At 51.5% G+C, this 17,329-nt stretch overlaps 1 protein-coding gene across 45 annotated transcripts in view; it reads left to right on the top strand.

Annotated features, from left to right (window-relative positions):
• Positions 1-17,329, top strand: part of ZNF532 (zinc finger protein 532) — a 117,556-nt gene that overhangs the window by 78,608 nt on the left and 21,619 nt on the right. For 38 of the 45 annotated variants that reach the window (XM_089305050.1, XM_070050105.2, XM_070050106.2 and 35 more), the window contains 2 exons: positions 149-311; positions 3,733-4,014. In XM_089305050.1, coding sequence (XP_089161176.1) covers positions 149-311; positions 3,733-4,014 — 445 coding nt within the window. Of the gene's footprint in view, positions 1-148; positions 312-3,732; positions 4,015-17,329 lie in introns of those variants that run through there. The other 7 variants (XR_016213942.1, XR_016213939.1, XM_089305051.1 and 4 more) reach the window with 3 other exon arrangements.

Raw genomic sequence — 17,329 nt, 5'->3', positions numbered from 1 at the left:
CCCATTGCCTTTGAGAGTCACTGTCTCCTTGCTGTGTTGCGCATTCTCGTGTGCTCTGCCTCCTGAGTTCTTCAGGGGAAAGTGGCAGTGCCTTGGCTGCGGAGATGAGGCTGACTGACATGATTTCGCTACACTTCTTCTGTTCTAGAATAATCTATAAGTGTTCCATGTGCGACACTGTGTTCACCCTGCAAACCTTGCTGTATCGCCACTTTGACCAACACATTGAAAACCAGAAGGTGTCTGTTTTCAAGTGTCCAGACTGTTCTCTCTTATACGCACAGAAGCAACTCATGATGGACCACATCAAGGTGTGTGCACGTCTGCCCTGTCCTTTGAGTGAACTGCAGCCCAGGCCGCGGGTCCTGAACTGGGCGGGAGCTGCCAGGCATGGATGGATGCTGGCCGCTGTCAGTGAGCAGCGCACTTGCTGTCACTGTGGGTTTGCTGGAGACCGGGTGCTTCTCCCAGGAGTCTGTTCTGCCTGCCAGGAGAGGCTCCACCAGGAGCAAGTGCATGCCTTGGTTATTTTAAAAGAACACCACAGTGGTAGGGTACTTTTTCCTGCATAGGAAATAATGACTGGGAAGTTACTTTTTTAGAGAACTCTGTGTTGTGCGGGATTTAGAAACTGACAGGGGTTCTGATGAATTATGTTAATTCATACATATGCTGGCGTACTTAGGAAATAAAGATTTCCCCTTGAAATTATTTGAATGGTTAAGCTTGCGTTATAATTGAATCCCTGGATCTTTTTATTTATTTTCTATATTAAAATTACATTAAATGGACTTCTAAATAGCTGGCCAGTGCTAGGAGATCACATAGTACCTGGCCACCTGGTGGGTGTCCAGTTAATGACATGACTAAATGTCAGGTTTGGACCCTGTATTCTCAAGCTGCAAAAAGGGGCACCAAAATTCACATGCCAGCTTACTATGGCCAGTGCTTAGTCCTGGCTTCTTCACTCTGATAGGTTAAGCAGTTTTATTCCTTGTATAATTAGGAGATAATAGCCATTGGCTTTCAGAGATCAAAATGACTCACTTTCTAAACAGTGAAACGGGAGACCCACTGTTATGATGGGCTCCATTCCTGTTAGGTTTTCTCTTTTTAAAATGCATTACATGAAAAAAGGGTCAGGGCAAATAAAGCATTTGAATTATTCTCGTGTGATCTCAGCTAAATGAGCGGATTATTCATCTTCTAGACTTCCTGGTGGAGCAGCTTGAGTTCATGTAGAATAATTGCCTACTGCAAGTACACTTGGCCTCTCGCAGAGCTTTTTAGATGGTGGTGGTTGTGACTTTTGCTGGGGCGAATGAAATGCCTGGGATGTGTTCCATAGCCTCACTTGAAGTACAGTAAAATCCTCTTAAGACATTTTAAATGTTTTGGCTAAAATTATGAAATCATTTGACAATATTTATGTAATGAATGATCAGGATAAACTAAAAACTGCTAATAAAAACGTGTGGATGTTGGAATTGGACCAGAATATTCTAACATGCTATCTGTGGGCCAGCCAGGAAAAAGCAGAAGTTGCTCTTAAGAGGCTTTTTATAGGCTGCGTGCTTTCTGGAACTCCTCTGTGCATCTGGAAGCGGGTTCACTGGCCTTGTGGCAGGTCCTCCCTGTTAATAGTGGATTTGTAGCAGTACGGGGTTCCAGTACGGGGTCTCCAGGGCTGGGAGAGGTGGCAAAATGCCGTGGCCTGAAGGACGAAAGAATGGTTTTTATTATCTGTACCTTTATGAGACTGAAACTTCGTGCTACAAAAACAAGTGGAAGTGAGCACTCACTTATCTTCCCGTGTCGAGTATGTTCCATACGTTTTAAAATAACTGCCCTGCATTTTTGTGTCTGGGGATGAGTAAAGGCAAAGGTTTGGGGCTACCCCGCTTACGGAGAGTGTCCCTGACTTAGTTCCCTTGTGCTGTGCTGTGTGGGTTTCCCCCGAGCGCATGGAACAGCACGTGTCCCTGTGCCTACACGGTTGCACGCAGCTGGCTTCTGATTTCCCAGGCCTCATCCAGTCCACTCTTTGTTCCACCAAAATACGCACTACTTGCTTTGTGGGACATCTCAAGGAAACTTTCATATTATAGTTACTCAAATTTTTATTGTTTAAGGAGCTAAGGAAAAAGAATCATCCTGAAAGAAGTGGCATTTCTTTTGTTAAAGAGACAGTTGTTTTTTCTCTTATTTTTATTTACAGTGTCAGTAAAATGAACCAATTGGAAATTTTCATTTTAGCATACCTGCCATCACCCTTTTGTCTTGGCACAAGTTTTTGCTTTCCTGTGATGTCTTAGTACTCCAAGGTTATCTCATAGAATACTCCAGTAACGTGCCTTCTCATTGACCTCTCAGTTCGTAAAAATGCATTTGCCTGGAAGCCAAGGAAGTGTATTAGGAGGTTTGGTGTTTTCTTGTCTTTGAATTTTCAGTAGTTTAAAAATGCAAAGGTTCAGCTTCTGTTCTGAGAACGGCCATTCCGACCCTGAGGCCTTCTGCCTGAGTGGTGGGAGGAGGCAGACACGTGGTTTGGGGCTGCAGGAAGTCACATTTGGCTCCAGCTTGGCTCTTTGCAAAGGAGCATGTGTGGGCCTTCACCTTGGCCCCCTTTCCTGGACCAGTGCATGGTAGAGTCTTTGGACAGACCTTGCCCCTCTGTTCATGAGGAAGTCTTAGAGCCTTCGGGGGGGAGGAGTGTTGAGGAAGCTTGGCTAGTTCTGGGCACGGCTGGGAGAAGAGTGTTGGAGCAGCAGCTTCTGCCCTAGCCCTGGGGAAGTGACAGCACACGTCAGGAGGGCGTGAGGCTGGGACTGGGACCTGCAGGAGCTGAGGAAGCCCCTGGGGGGAGGTGGGCTTTGTGCAGGTGCTGGCATTGAGGCTGGTCACCTGCCCGAGTGCTGATCAGGAGACAGACTATGTTGGGGGCAGAGACTCACTCGCTTCTTTTTGGGGACCCCATGCTTTTACAACACAAAACAAAAACTGAAGTGAGCTGGCCTTTAGAATAAAAATTGCATTAATTTATCCCACTTGGATTTGCACACCTCCTTTGAGTTTAAGTTGAAGGTGGCTGTTGTGGCTGTCACATTAAAGATAATAAACAGCCGAGTAGTATAGCAGGACTCTGCGTGTCGGCTGTGCTCACAGGTTCATGTCTGGGAACTGTTACTGACAGGGGCTGGATTCCAGAGGGACGTAGAGATGAAAATTACTCCCCCAAACCCAGACTATTACAAGTGTTTCAAGAATGTGAAAGGCTTTCATGTACTGGAGTTAGATGTTGGTTCAAATCCAAGAGCCAAGGGTCTGAAATACCTCATGGTCTATTTAAACATATCTGGGCAGACACAAAAGTAAAATGTCCCCAGAAAAGATCTGCCCTAGAGGGGGACTAACCCTGGGACATGGGGACCAGGATTAATTTGTATGCAGTGTAGAGGGTTTCCTTTAGAGAATTTTAAAATGGTCCAAATATGTAAATTTTTAAGAATTATTTGGAACTAGAAACATAACTAACAGCAGTCATAAAAGTTAATTCTCCTGTCTGTCTTTTAAAATGTACGTTGACTGTATGTTTTGGTTGTTTCTTAAGCAGTATGTCTGAATGAATGTAAAATCCAGTTGAAATGTCTATAACATATTAAGATAGTCCACATGCGCTTCCTGTTTGGGGTGTCATCTGTGACAGCCATTTCTTTTCTGTTTGTAACGCAGTCTATGCATGGAACTTTGAAAAGCATTGAAGGGCCTCCCAACTTGGGCATAAACTTGCCTTTGAGCATTAAACCTGCGACTCAGAATTCGGCAAATCAGAACAAAGAGGACGCCAAGTCCATGAACGGGAAAGAGAAATTGGAGAAGAAGTCCCCATCTCCAGTGAAAAAGTCGGTGGAACCCAAGAAGGTGGCCAGCCCGGGGTGGACGTGCTGGGAGTGTGACCGGCTGTTCACGCAGAGGGACGTGTACATCTCCCACGTGAGGAAGGAGCACGGGAAGGTGAGTCCCCGGCGGGGCCGCGGGCATGAGCGCGGCAGAGGGCAGCAGGCTGACACCTCCCAAGGCACGGTTCTTTGGGGAATTGGCACCGTGTCCGCGAAACTCATTCCGCATCTCTGGGCTTCGGTTTCCACATCTGTGAAACAGCCGTTTCCAGGTGTTTCCGACCTTGTGCTGTAGTCTTGCTGGAAACTGCCTTCATCTGCACGGCCCAGCCCTCGAAGCCAGTCGTGTACCATGTTTGTGTTAGCTGAGGACACAGAGGACGCCGGTCCACCAGGGCTCAGCCCTGTGACAGACAGGAAGGAAGGAGGAGAGGTAGCCTTGCTGTGGTCTGTGCGGTTTGTCCGTGAGTTTGGTAGTGGGAAGAGGATTCTCACCCTTGAACTTGCAGGGGAGGTCCGAGAGATGCGAGTCCCAGCATGTGTACTATATAAGTGTACGCCTCCAGCTTTAGAAATATCTGTTGTTAGACCTAACAAAATTAGCCAAGCTGCTTCCCAGTACCATATGGGACACAATATTAGGCCCTGCTGGCCTTTTCCTGGGGGTTTCAAAGTTGGTTTGTTCTGTTGAAGATCCAAAAAGACTGCATTTTCATTTATTTGGTTGTTAAGTAATTTCTTCTTTTTTTATAGGTTTGTTTATTTGAAAGGCAAAATTACAGAGAGGGGAAGAGACAGAGAGAGAGAGAGAGAGCAAAAGCTCTTTCATCTGCTGGTTCACTCCCCAAATAGCTGCAATGGCCAGGGCTGGTCAGCCTGAAGCCTGGAGCCTGGAGCTCCATTTGGGTCTCCCACAATGGTGCGGGGGCCCAGGCACTTGGGTCATCTGCTGCTGCTTTCCCAGGCACATTAGTGGGGAGCTGGGTCGAAATGGAGCAGCCAGGACTCAAACCGGCGTCCATGTAGCATGCTGGCGTCCCAGGTGGAGACAAACCCTACTGTACCATAGTGTCTGGCCCTGGTAATCTTTTCTCCTGTGCAGTCTGCCCTGTAGTCCTTTTTTTTTTCTTCTTTAATATGCTGTTAATTTGTTGGGAAAGTCGGGTTGTTTATTCCCAGCTTGTTCCTCACTTCACTGGATTTGCTTCTTTTGGACATTGCTTAACTTGCTCCTCTGGGTCTCATAATTCCTAGAAGTTTGGTTAGACTCAGGTTGAATTTTTTTTTTAGATAATAATATGTTGTAAGTACCACAGTTTTTTTTTTTTTTTTAAAGATTTATTTATTTATTTGAAAGAGTTACAGAGAGGAGAAGAAACAGAAATAGAGAAAGAGATATCTTGCATCCACTGGTTCACTTTCCAGATGGCCACAGGGCTGGGCCAGACTGAAGCCAGGAGCCAGGAGCTTCTTCTGGGTGTCACATGTGGGTGCAGGGGCCCAAGGCGGGGGCTGTCTTCTGCTGCTTCCCCAGGTGCATTAGAAGGGAGCTGGATCAGAAGAGGAGCAGCTGGGACTCCAACTGGCACCCACTGGGATGCTGGCACTGCAGACGGTGGCTTAACTCGCTATGCCACAGCTCCGGCCCCGTCAGTCTTTGTGTATCACATCCTGAGGTACCTAATACCTGCTCATCCCACTTGAGTGATGCTAAGACTGAGTAATTGATTGAAGCACACGATGTTTTCAGAGGCAGCCATCTTGCTGTAGCAAAAGCCTGTAGAACAAGCTAATCATCCTTTGTGGACCTGTGTAGAGTACATAGCGACAGGTTTGTGATTGCTGTATACCGGGTCCTCTGGGTGTTCTGAGCATCACTGTATGACCTCATTTATTTATACTACCTAGGAAAGCAGTTGCAGAATACCCTTGGCTTTGTGGCACACTGCTGATTTCCTCAGCTCAGCTCGCGACCTCTCTACAAGCACCTCCGCTGTTCGTGATAAATACGGGGTGGCTCTCCAGGAGCAGTGTCGCCCAGTCCTTCCTCTCCGAAACTCTCGTGGTACATTTCAGAGTTCTGGTCTCTGTGTGAAAGCAGCTTCCTCCACCCTGCTCATCTGAGGCTTCCTTAATAGAGACTGTGAGGGGAGGAGACGGTGCCACAGAAGTGTTGGCAGGATGAAACTCAGCACTGCGGAAACCATAGGGCCGGCACCGGCCTGGACGCGTGCGTGCGTGCGCGCAAGGTGCCTCAGTCAGATGGAGCCGTTCGCCAGAGGAAATGCTTGACACAGTGGGATTGTAGGTCTCGCCTTGAAGGAGTTGGCAACCTTGCCTTCTGGAATGAGACTCTTCAGATTAGGTTACAGTTCTCGTTCTGCTCACTCGGCCTCCTGAGTGAAGTAAGGGGCCCGAGGAGGAGGAGGGAAGGAAAGACGTGTCTTTAAATGCTAAGAAGCGCACCCAGCGTTGACCGGGAGTGAGGAAGCAGGGTCAGCCCGGGACCCTCCACCTGCCACAGCCACCCGCCAGCATGCTTGGGCCTGCTCCCTCCTCCCTCCTGGCGGAATATCTGGCTCTTCCCTTTAAAACCACAGCTTCAGGTCTTCCCTTCTCTGCTCTGTCCCTCGTGTCCTTTGCCTGAGTTCCCTTCAGAGAGCCAAGGCAGCTCAGTGTCGCAGCAGCTTCCCTCCCGCCCCTCCCCGGCCACCACTTTGGCTGTCGGCGCCTCTGCACCTGGCTGCCCTCCTGACATGCTTCTGTCTTGACTTCAGTGTCTGCCTCTAGCAGTCTCTCCTAACTGCACGAGGAGCATGCTTGCGGCCATGCACAGTGTTCAAGTCCGTGTCTGACGCGTCCTGAGAGACGGGAGGGTGTGTGCAGATACCGGCCGGCTCTGTGGCTCTGTCTCTCCAGCTGTGGTTTCTTGCCTGAATTCCAGTCTCCAAAATCCAGCCACTTCTTGAGCACTTTGACTTCTTACATAACTCAAGATGCTTTAATCCAAGCCTGCTCAACAAAGAACCTAAATTGCCCCACGCCCCGAGCCCACCATTTTTGCCAAACCTTGGTCTCTGACTCGACTCAGTGCTGTCTTGCTTCTGCTCAGCTCCCTGGGCCCAGCCGTCCAGGCATTCCCCACCAGTCCAGCCAGCTGGCTGTTCTCATGGATGCAGCCTTTGTTTAGGAAGCTGTCAGTTCTTGTGTGGATGATTGTTCTCACTGTAGCCAGAGAGTTTTTTTTCTTTTCTTTTTTAGAGGTTTATTTATTTATTTATTTGAAAAGCAGAGTTATGGGGTGGGGGGAGGGAAGGAGAACAGGGAGAGGGAGAAGGAAAGAGGGGAAAGAGAGAGAAAGGTCTTCTCTCCACTGGTTCACTCCCCAGATGGCCTCAATGGCCAGGGCTGGGCCAGGCCAAAGCCAGGAGCCAGGAGCTTCCTCCGTGTATCCCACATGGGCGCAGGGGTCTAAGCACTTGGGCCACCCTCCACTTCTTTTTATTTTATTTTTAAGATTTATTTACTTATTTGAAAGAGTTACACAAAGAGAGAAGGAGAGGCAGAGAGGGAGGGGTCTTCCATCTGCTAGTTCACTACCCAGTTGGCCGCAATGGCCGGAGTTGAGCCGATCCAAAGCCAGGGGCCAGGAGCTTCTTCCAGGTCTCCCACACGGGTGCAGGGGCCCAAGGACTTGGGTCATCTTCTACTGCTTTCCTAGTCCATAGCAGAGAGCTGGATCAGAAGTGGAGCAGCTGGGACTTGAACCTGCACCCATATGGGATGCTGGCACTGCAGCCAGTGTCTTTACTTGCTGCGCCACAGCGCCGGCCCCGAGGCTTAACTTTCTACAGCACAGCATTGGCCCCAGTGTTAACTTCTTAACATGGGGGTTCCCCATGCTCCAGGGACCCCCCCGCCCAGTGTCCCTGCTGGAGATGCCTAGAAAGAGCTGTCTGGGGTGACACATGTCCTCCAGTGTGGGGGTGGTGGTTAAGATGAGATGCATATTTGAAATACACTGTGCAGATACGCACGACTGAAAATTGCATTTGGCTCAAGGGCTCAGGAGAGCATAATTGCTTCCTTCCGACAGGCTGGAGGTTGCTGGAAAGATAGATCCGTTGGGTTACTCAGTGAGAGACCTCGGGTGTTATAGTCAGTCTGTGCACATTCTGAGCCAGTGGATATGAGGTTATACTCGATTTCAAGACCATAATTGTACTTTAAAAATACACATATGTGGGTGTAGAATAACGTGGGGATAATGTAAGCACATTCTGCCAAGCCCAGTGTAGCTGGTACCTTACTGTTATTGCTACAATTGTTTCTAACTCTATCTCATTAGTTCCCATCCAAAAAAATTCTGTTGTGTGTTTTTTTTTTTTTTTAAAGATTTATTTTACTTATTTGAAAGGCAGAGTTACAGAGAGGCAGAGAGAGAGAGTGAGAGTGAGTCTTCCATCCTCTGGGTTACTCTCCAGATGGCCGCAATGACTGGAACTGTGCCGATCTGAAGCCAGGAGCCAGGCACTTCTGGGTCTCCCATGCGGATGCAGGAGCCCAAGGACTTGGACCATCTTCTACTGTTTTCCCAGGCCATAGCAGAGAGCTGGATCGGAAAAGGAGCAGCCAGGACTCAAACTGGCGCCCACATGGGATGCCGGTGCTTTAGTTGGCGGCTTTACCTGCTACACCACAGTGTCTGCCCCCAAAAAATTCTTAATTAAAAGAGATATTTTGTATAGAGCTGGACTTGTTAAAGACATTCAGTAGCTTTAAGATTCACAGACATTGCTGTGACTTTGCTAGCGACTCAGGAGCCAGCTTCTCTCCATCTTCAGTGCATTTGTTTAAAAAATGCTGGAGGCAAGCATTTGGCCTGGGGTTGACGTTGGTGCTCCCTGTGGGAGTGCTGGATTAGATTCCCAGCTCTGACCCGACTGCAGCTTCCTGCCAGTGCAGAGCCTGGGAGGCAGCGGTCGTGGCGCACGGGATTGGGTTCCTGGCTCCTGGTAGGCAGGTGGAGGGTGAACTAGCAGAGCAGGGAGTGCGTGCTCTCTGTGTCTGTCTGTCTCCCTACCTCTCAAATAAATACATTTTAAAAATGAAAATAATACTGGACCATGGCCACTTTGAGTGGCTTTTAGTTTTCCCCAATAATTTGTTATAATCTGATATCAAGTAAAATTTTTTCAAATAATTTAACAGATATTCAGAACATATTTATTAAAGGTATAAACATTTACAAACCTAAAACGTGTTGAATTATTACAAAGAATTAAAACAAAGTTACAGCTTTCTAAAACGGGACTGTTACAGAAATTCCGTTCAGAGGAACCATAAAAACACGGCTCACTTTCCCCAGCTCGTCCTGGCTTCCGCCCCATCTGCTGTGTGGAGCCCTCCGAGGGAAGTCCCGTGTCTGCGTTGCTCTGGGCTCAGGCCTTGTGGGTGTCTCTGCAGTCACGGGTTGGAGCAGCTTATGCTGACGGGAATGGGGCTTTGTGGTAGTCACAAATGTACACAAGCTGAAGCCACAGTCCAGGCCTTCCAGGAGTTCTGGGCACTGCCTCTGTATCCTCAACCATACAACTGGAAGCATGGGCCAGCGTTGTGTTACAGTGGTCAGGCCACCGCCTGCCGCACCAGCATCCCAGGTGCACCCTGGCTCAGGTCCTGGCTGCTCCATTTCTGATCCCACTCCCTGCTAATGCACCTGGGAAACAAGGGAAGATGGACCAAGTCTTGGGCCCTGCCGTCCATATAGGGGACTCAAATAGAGTTCCAGGCTCCCGGCTTCGGCCTGGCCCTGCCCTGGCCATCGTGGCCATCGGAGGAGTGATGGAAGGTCTCACTCCCAGCCTCTCCCACTGCCTGGGGAACTCGGCTTTCAAAGAGATAACTAACCCTAAAAACAAAACTCGGGAGGAAGGGCTTGTTGGTGTCACTAACCTGGTGATATCTAGTCCAACCTGTGAGCCCAGAAACCTGAACTTCAGATGCAATTTTATGTGGGTTATGTACTTCCTGGTTTTTTGTTTTTTAGTTGCTGTAAGTGGTGCTGTATGAACCTCAAATTAAGAGCTCTTGAATGAGAATGAGATATTACCTGAGATTGTTCCAAAGAGGACCGTTCTGTAGTTGTGTGAACTGGAAGCAAAATCAAAAACCAGGCCGGCGCCGCGGCTCACTAGGCTAATCCTCTGCCTAGCGGCGCTGGCACACGGGTTCTAGTCCCGGTCAGGGTGCCGGATTCTGTCCCGGTTGCCCCTCTTCCAGGCCAGCTCTCTGCTGTGGCCAGGGAGTGCAGCGGAGGATGGCCCAAGTGCTTGGGTCCTGCACCCCATGGGAGACCAGGATAAGTACCTGGCTCCTGCCATCTGATCAGCGCAGTGCGCCGGCCGCAGCACACTGGCTGCGGCGGCCATTGGAGGGTGAACCAACGGCAAAAGGAAGACCTTTCTCTCTGTCTCTCTCTCTCACTGTCCACTCTGCCTGTAAAAAAAAAAAAAAAAAAATCAAAAACCAAAGTTGTCTGCCCTTGTGGCCATCCTGGAAGTCGTAGCTGAGCGCGATAGCTGTCTTTGTCTTTGGCTGCCTGGTAGCCGTCAAGGAGCTGCTCCTGCATTTGTCCATAGAGCGGGCAGTGAGGTCAGGCTCTTCACGGAGCAGATGTGCCCAGGCCCGCATGGGTAGCTTGGGAGGAGCCCAGGGTTTGCAGCCCGACAGACAGGGCTTTGGACTCTGGCATCAGCAGCCGTCAGCAGTGCGGCCCGCGTCATTTTCCAGAGGCCTAGCGTGGAAGTACTAACACTCAGCGCATGCGGTTCTTTTGAAGATCAAATCCAATGAGGTCATGTTTCCAGCACAGCACACAGGAGAGGCTTTCTCTCTGCACACGACGGGTTTGGAAGGTAAACTTACTTTGAAAGAAGCTCACCGAGATAAAGCTTGTGATATAGATGTATAATTCTTTATAACATACAAATATATTTTCTCAGATTTTCATTTTGAACTAATTTTAGACTTCCAGAAATGGTTGCAAAAAATAGCCCAGAGCTCTGTCTGCCCTCCCCCCAGCTTTCTGAACTCAGGTGTCTTGCATGAGCAGAGTGCAGAGCGAGGGGGACCTGGGACTTGGCCACTGGCACGGGGCTCCTTCAGCAGGCCTGCGGGCCTTCCTCTGCCTCTGCAGCTGCCCCAGGCTGTGGCTCTGCCCGCCTGCGTCCAGCCCCGGAGCCCACGTTGCACTCAGCTCTCAGTACCGCAGCTCATCCAGCGTGTGGCATGTGCCCAGTGTCTGTCTTTCACGGTGAGGCTGGCACCTGGGAAGGTGACTGGTTGGTTGCAGGCTGCCCTGCGACTTGGATCTGTCTGTGGTTTCCCCCGGCTTGTTTGGACTGCTTGTCACCGATGGGACTCCCTCCTGGGCTCTTACTGTGAGTGCCTGATTACGATGGTGTCTCCAGGTTCCCCCACTGTGAACCCTGCGTTCCCCTTGTGGTAAGAACCTGGTGGGGTACTCGGAGGCTACGCGGTACCGTTTCTTGTCTCTCCCAGCTGCTGACTGGCACCTGCAACCTTCACGCTTGCCTGCAGCAGTCACTACTGCTCTGTCTGCCAGTGGGACTTCCCGCTTCCGTCCCTTCCGCATCTACTGATTGGGGTTGGATTGTGAGGGTGCCAGCTTTCACGTTCAGGGTGATGTGGACTCATGGGTATTTATTGTGTGTAATGCGTTAGATCGCATTGCTGTCAATGACTGTTTCTGCTCCAGTTCTGGATATGACCATTGGGGGCTCCTTGCATTGTCCCCCCAGTACTCGTAGCAAGCCTCTTTCCATGGACTTCGTGCTGGGGTCGTACAGAGCTTGTTCCTGGGTCACTGCGATCTCTGCTGGCAGGGACCCCTGGCCTCTTCCTGAGCGTGAGAGCACACGTGCAATGTAGGAGACTCGGGAGACGGATGCTGCTCGTCACTCTGCGTGGGGGGCAGTGTGGGGTCATCACTCTGCGTGGTGGGGGCAGTGTGGGGTCGTCACTCTGCGTTGTGGAGGCAGTGTGGGGTCGTCACTCTGCGTGGGGGGCAGTGTGGGGTCGTCACTCTGCATGGGGGGCAGTGTGGGGTCATCACTCTGTGTGGGGAGGCAGTGTGGGGTCGTCACTCTGTGTGGGGAGGCAGTGTGGGGTCGTCACTCTGTGTGGGGGGCAGTGTGGGGTCGTCACTCTGCGTTGTGGAGGCAGTGTGGGGTCGTCACTCTGCATGGGGGGCACTGTGGGGTCGTCACTCTGTGTTGTGGGGGCAGTATGGGGGAGTTCCAGCTGCAGAGTGGCTGCCTGGGGTCCACAGGTGAGTTCATGGTGTTTGACAGGTAATGGTTTTCTTTTTTATTTATTTTTTTGACAGGCAGAGTGGACAGTGAGAGAGAGAGACAGAGAGAAAGGTCTTCCTTTTGCCGTTGGTTCACCCTCCAATGGCCGCCGCGGCCGGCGCACCACACTAATCCGATGGCAGGAGCCAGGTGCTTCTCCTGGTCTCCCATGGGGTGCAGGGCCCAAGTACTTGGGCCATCCTCCACTGCACTCCCTGGCCACAGCAGAGAGCTGGCCCGGAAGAGGGGCAACCGGGACAGAATCTGGTGCCCCAACCGGGACTAGAACCCTGTGTGCCGGCGCCGCAAGGCAGAGGATTAGCCTAGTGAGCCATGGCGCCGGCCCAGGTAATGGTTTTCATCAGACGCTTCCAGTTAAGACTGAAGAGAGCCAAAGCTTGTGAAGCACATCCAGCCGTGGGGAGGAATAGTGAGAGATGTTTTATAGGAGGTGAAGGGAAGGGGCGGGCGCGGGTCGTTGTCTGCGGGAAAACTGTGCCGCATGTACAGTGGACCGAGAGGAGGTGGAGCGACCGCGTGCCCCTTTCTCCCGTTTGGCTTCTGCAGTGAAGGTGCAGGGGCCTCGCGGGTGTAAGTCCCCTCCCGCCTGGCTGTGGGGCAGAGGGGCATGCTGGGGTCCGTGTGCTGTGGGGATGCAGCCGAGTGTCCTGCTCGTCCAGGACGAGTGTGCTGGATTCCGAAGAGTGCAGGTAAAGTCTGTCCGACTCCGCCGGGTTCTGCCGGAGCGCTGCAGGAAAACCTGAGGCCTCGGAACGTGTGATCTCCCGGAAGTGAGTTTTCCCTGTCTTCACAGAGGCACTGGGTGACAGAGTGACGCCCAAAGCAGAGGAACTGGCTCGCTCTCGATGCTCTTGTGTGGGGGACAGTGCCAGAGGGCTGGGTGGCGCGGCGACTCTCCCCGGCCCGTGGCTCCGGGCTTTGCAGAGAAGATGTCCATGGCGTCAGAAGTGGCCCCATGCGCCTTTCAGGGCCTTGGCTGTAGGGAATGGGCCTGGGAGGGGTCTTGCAAGGTAAACCTCACACGTAAATGGGGAGCTTTTCTCTTCGAGTGAACCAGGGCGGGCGTTTGACCTCGAGTTTCCGCTGCCTCTTGGGATGGTCTTCATCCTATTTCAGAGTGCCTGCATTGGAGACCTGGCCCCACTTGCTGCTGGAGACACTGTGGGAGGCAGTGCTGGTGGTTCAGGTCCATTGGTCCCTGCCACCATGGGAGACCAGATTGATTTCCAGCTCAAGCCATCGCGGGCATTCGGGGAGTGACCAATAGATGGAAGCTCTCTGTCTCTCTACCTCTTAAGTAAATTTTAAAAATAAGTAAATAAAGTATCAAGTACTTGGAAAGCATGGCCAAGTTAGGTGAAAACACATGTTGTCTGTACTTGGCTGCCTCCCTGTATTCCTTGCACCTGCCGAGTGAGCACTGGGGTCAAGGAAGCGCACGCTCCTCCCTGGGACTCAGCTCTATAATCCTTAAAACCTGCGCTTGCGCCCGCGTCCCCATTCAGCAGGCTGGGATGGAACCAAACCCCACGACTGGCATGCCAGGCCCAGTGGTGCTCGTGTGGCGGTCACGTGCCCCAGCGCCCATCGATTCGTGCAGCACACAGGCAGTTTGCTGTGGGTGTGAGCATTTCTCCCAGATGCTTGCGCTTCCAAGGCTGTTGTATTCAGCCCCACTGTCAACACAGGTGTCACTCAGCGGGCAAAATAATTTGGGAGTGCCATTCCTGGCCTCCCCACAGCCCTGTGCTGGACGTGATTGCCCAGAGCTAGCCCCAGGGAGCTGAGCGGGGTCCCTGTGTGACTCCAGGGGAACAGGATGACCAGTGATGTTTACCACCCCTGGTCGTGAGCTCGGTGCCCACTGCCCCTGCTGAAGATGGGTGCTGAGACGCCAGCACAGGCGGAGGGGAGCCACGCTGGGGAGACCTGAGAGGGAAGAGGTTCGGGGAGCTCCGATGGCCGTCTTCAGGGACTGCATCCTCCCGGGAGGCGTGGCACAGGAAGACGACCGCCCAGCTGGGGTGGCAGTGACTTCCGCCTGCCTGTCGCTCCACTTCTGGCAGCTGCCAGGTGCCCACTTGTAAAGGGGGGGGATTGAAAGGATTCCAGGTCCAAGGTGGCCTTGCAGACTGTGATCCTGGGACGAGTGAGGCCACCTACAGTGACACAAGTAGCCCACTACTGCTATGGGGACGGGGATGTTTGGGGCCAGTCAGTCTGGAAGTTTCTACCAGGGGCATTCTCTTTTCGCAAGTGATATGATTTGTAGATAGAAGCAGAACTTCCAGGTTAGGAGCAGAGCAGGGAGGTAACACAGCAGCTGCGGTTACAGTCTCTGGGAGAGCGAGAACTCCCGGCGCACTTGCTGCCAGTTAGTGGGCCCACCTTTATAAAGGTCCAGGTGATTACATGCATGGCCGTCAGGCTGCCGTGGCCCTGACTCGTGTGGCTTCCTTAGCACCCACACTCCTGGCGTGTTGTCGGGGAGCACTGGTTTATGAGGCGCCCTCCTAGTGATGAGCTCTGTGGATCTCAGGAATTCCAGCGCTGGTAAGTAGAGAAGCAGCTGGATCCAAAACCACTCTCTGAGAATTTAATACCTGGTTGGTTGCTCTTAGAGTCTTCATGTTCCTCTTCACAGAGGTCTGGAAGCTTTTTCCATTCTGGGTGTGAGTGCTTGGAATACAGTCCCCCCCTTATTTAAAAAGATTTATTTACTTACCTGAAAGTTAGACTTATAGCTGTGAGAATAAAACCTGCACACCATCATCACAATGGATTGAACATGCTGGCACGTCTTGGTGGGTGATTTTAAAAAAAATTTATTTGAAAGGCAGAGTTAGAGAGAGGAAGGGAGGGAGAGGGAGAGGGAGAGGAAGGGGGGAAGGGAGGGAGAGGGAGAGGAAGGGGAGGAGGGAGAGAGAGGGAGAGGAAGGGAAAGAGAGAGAAGAAGGGTGAGAGAGAGAGAGGGAGTCTTCATCTGCTGGTTCATTCCCCAGGTGGCCACAACAGCCAGGGTTGGGACCACACCAAAGCCAGGAGCTTCTTCGGCTCTCCCATGTGGGTAGCAGGGGCCCAAGCACTTGGGCCATCTGCTGCTGCTTTCCTAGGTGTGTTAGCGGGGAGCTCAATCAGAAGTGGTGCAACCAGGACATGAACCAGCACCCATATAGGATTCTGGCATTGCAGGCGGCAGCTTTACCCACTAAGGCACGACGCCGGCCCTTCAATACTCCTGGGCTTGTTCTGTTCTTTCTGTTCTGAAGAATGTTTTAACTTATGCAGAGACGTAGGTGGACGGAAGAAAGCTGTCAGGGTGCTGGCAGTCAGTGAGGACATAGGTGCCAGCTGGAAACGGCCCTGCTTAGAGTCCGCTTTACCGTGGGGCTTCGAGTGCCTCCGCCTTGCACCGTACTTGTCAGTGTGTGTGGTTCAGAGTCCACGCACAGCCTTTCTGTTCTGTTCATCTTCCCTGAACTTGTTGAAAACCCCTAGATCTGTTTTTTTCAAAGATTTATTTTCAGAGAGAGAGGTGTCGCTCCCCCTCTTCGTGGAGGAATGACACAGGACCCTGCGCTGTTCTTTCGTCTGCTCGGCCCTCCCCGGGTTTGCTGCTGGTTCTTCCCGGGTTGGCTACTATCCCTTCCACCTCCGTGGAAGGGCAGTTCCCCCTGGCCGCATTCCCCACTTCCGCAGGGGAGCGGCACACCGCCGGCCGGCTTTCTCGGGGGCTGCACGGGTTCCCTTAGATGTTCCCCATAGATGTTCCCGGTGCATGCCGTCTCTCTCCTCCTTTATAGTCCTCCTCCGCCAATCCTAACTCGGCTGCCCACACGCCGAGTACGCTGCTCTCCTCCAATCAATAGCAAGTCCTACAGTTTATTAGTTGAACTGGAGGCAGCTGTGCGGAAGCTGTTTACTCCTCTCCCAGCGCCATATTGTGGGAGAGCAGATGCATAGAATAAGTCTTAATTCCAGTAACTCAGTCTAGTCCGGTTTGCTCCCCACAAGAGGAAGAGAGAAGATATCTTCCATCTACTTATTCGCTTCCCAGATGGCAAAGCCAGGAGCTTCATCCTAGTCTCCACGTGGGTGCAGGGCTCCAGGCATGTGAACCACCTTCTTCTGCCTTCCCAGGCACATTAGCAGGGAGCTGGATCAGAAGTGGAGCAGCTGAGACGCAAACGGACATTCGTATGGGATGCCAGTGTTGCAGGCAGTGGCTGAACTTGCACCATAATGCTAGCTCCCTATTTCAAAATTTTACCAAAATATCTTTTATTTCATTTTCCCACAAAGCTTTTGATGTCCCTTCATACACGTACACATTTTAAAAGCATCCGCCCAGCCTGGCTCCTAGCCCTGCTAATAAACATAGAGTAGGGCATAATTCCTCCCTCAACCTTCAGGACATTTCTGTAGAGGAATTTTTGTAACGTTTCATCTGGAGGCAGGCAGGCAGTGGACAGAGCAGTTGCGTCCCCACATATCCCACATTGGCGTGCCTGGCTCAACTCCTTTGCTGCAGATCCCGCTTCCTGCGAACGTACGCCCTGGGAGGGGACAGGAGCTTGGGTCCCTGTCACCCGCATGGAAGACCCTGCTCGAGCTCCAGGCTTCTGGCTTTGGCCTGACCCCACTGGCTGTTGGGGGCACTTGGGGAGTGAACCAGAGAAGATTTCCCTTTGTCTCTGCCTTTCAAATGAAAGGAAAACAAATGAGTAGACATGAAACACGCTTGCATTTCATTTCTACCTACCTGTGTTACTGTGGAAACGACCCTTAGTTAGGAATGTGAGGACACTGGTGGGAGAACTCGATTCCCAGTTGGTTTCATTGTCATTCTCTTACTGTTGTTTGTAGCTCATCCTGGTGTCATTAGACACAAATGACCTGAATAACCAAAAGGCCTTTAAATGTACTGAGAAAGATTTTTTTGCTGGTAAAACTCTTGTTTTAGAGTGACACTGATTTTTCTGGCAAAGTTGTGTTGCTGAAGCTGAGTAGTAGGTTAAAATCGTCTGTCCCATG

The sequence above is a fragment of the Oryctolagus cuniculus genome, chromosome 10 (assembly GCF_051225735.1).
Source record: "Oryctolagus cuniculus isolate XC-2025 breed Fujian yellow rabbit chromosome 10, ASM5122573v1, whole genome shotgun sequence".
NCBI lineage: Eukaryota > Metazoa > Chordata > Mammalia > Lagomorpha > Leporidae > Oryctolagus > Oryctolagus cuniculus.
Note: the sequence above shows the minus strand (reverse complement) of the source record. Positions and strands in the feature narration are given on the sequence as shown.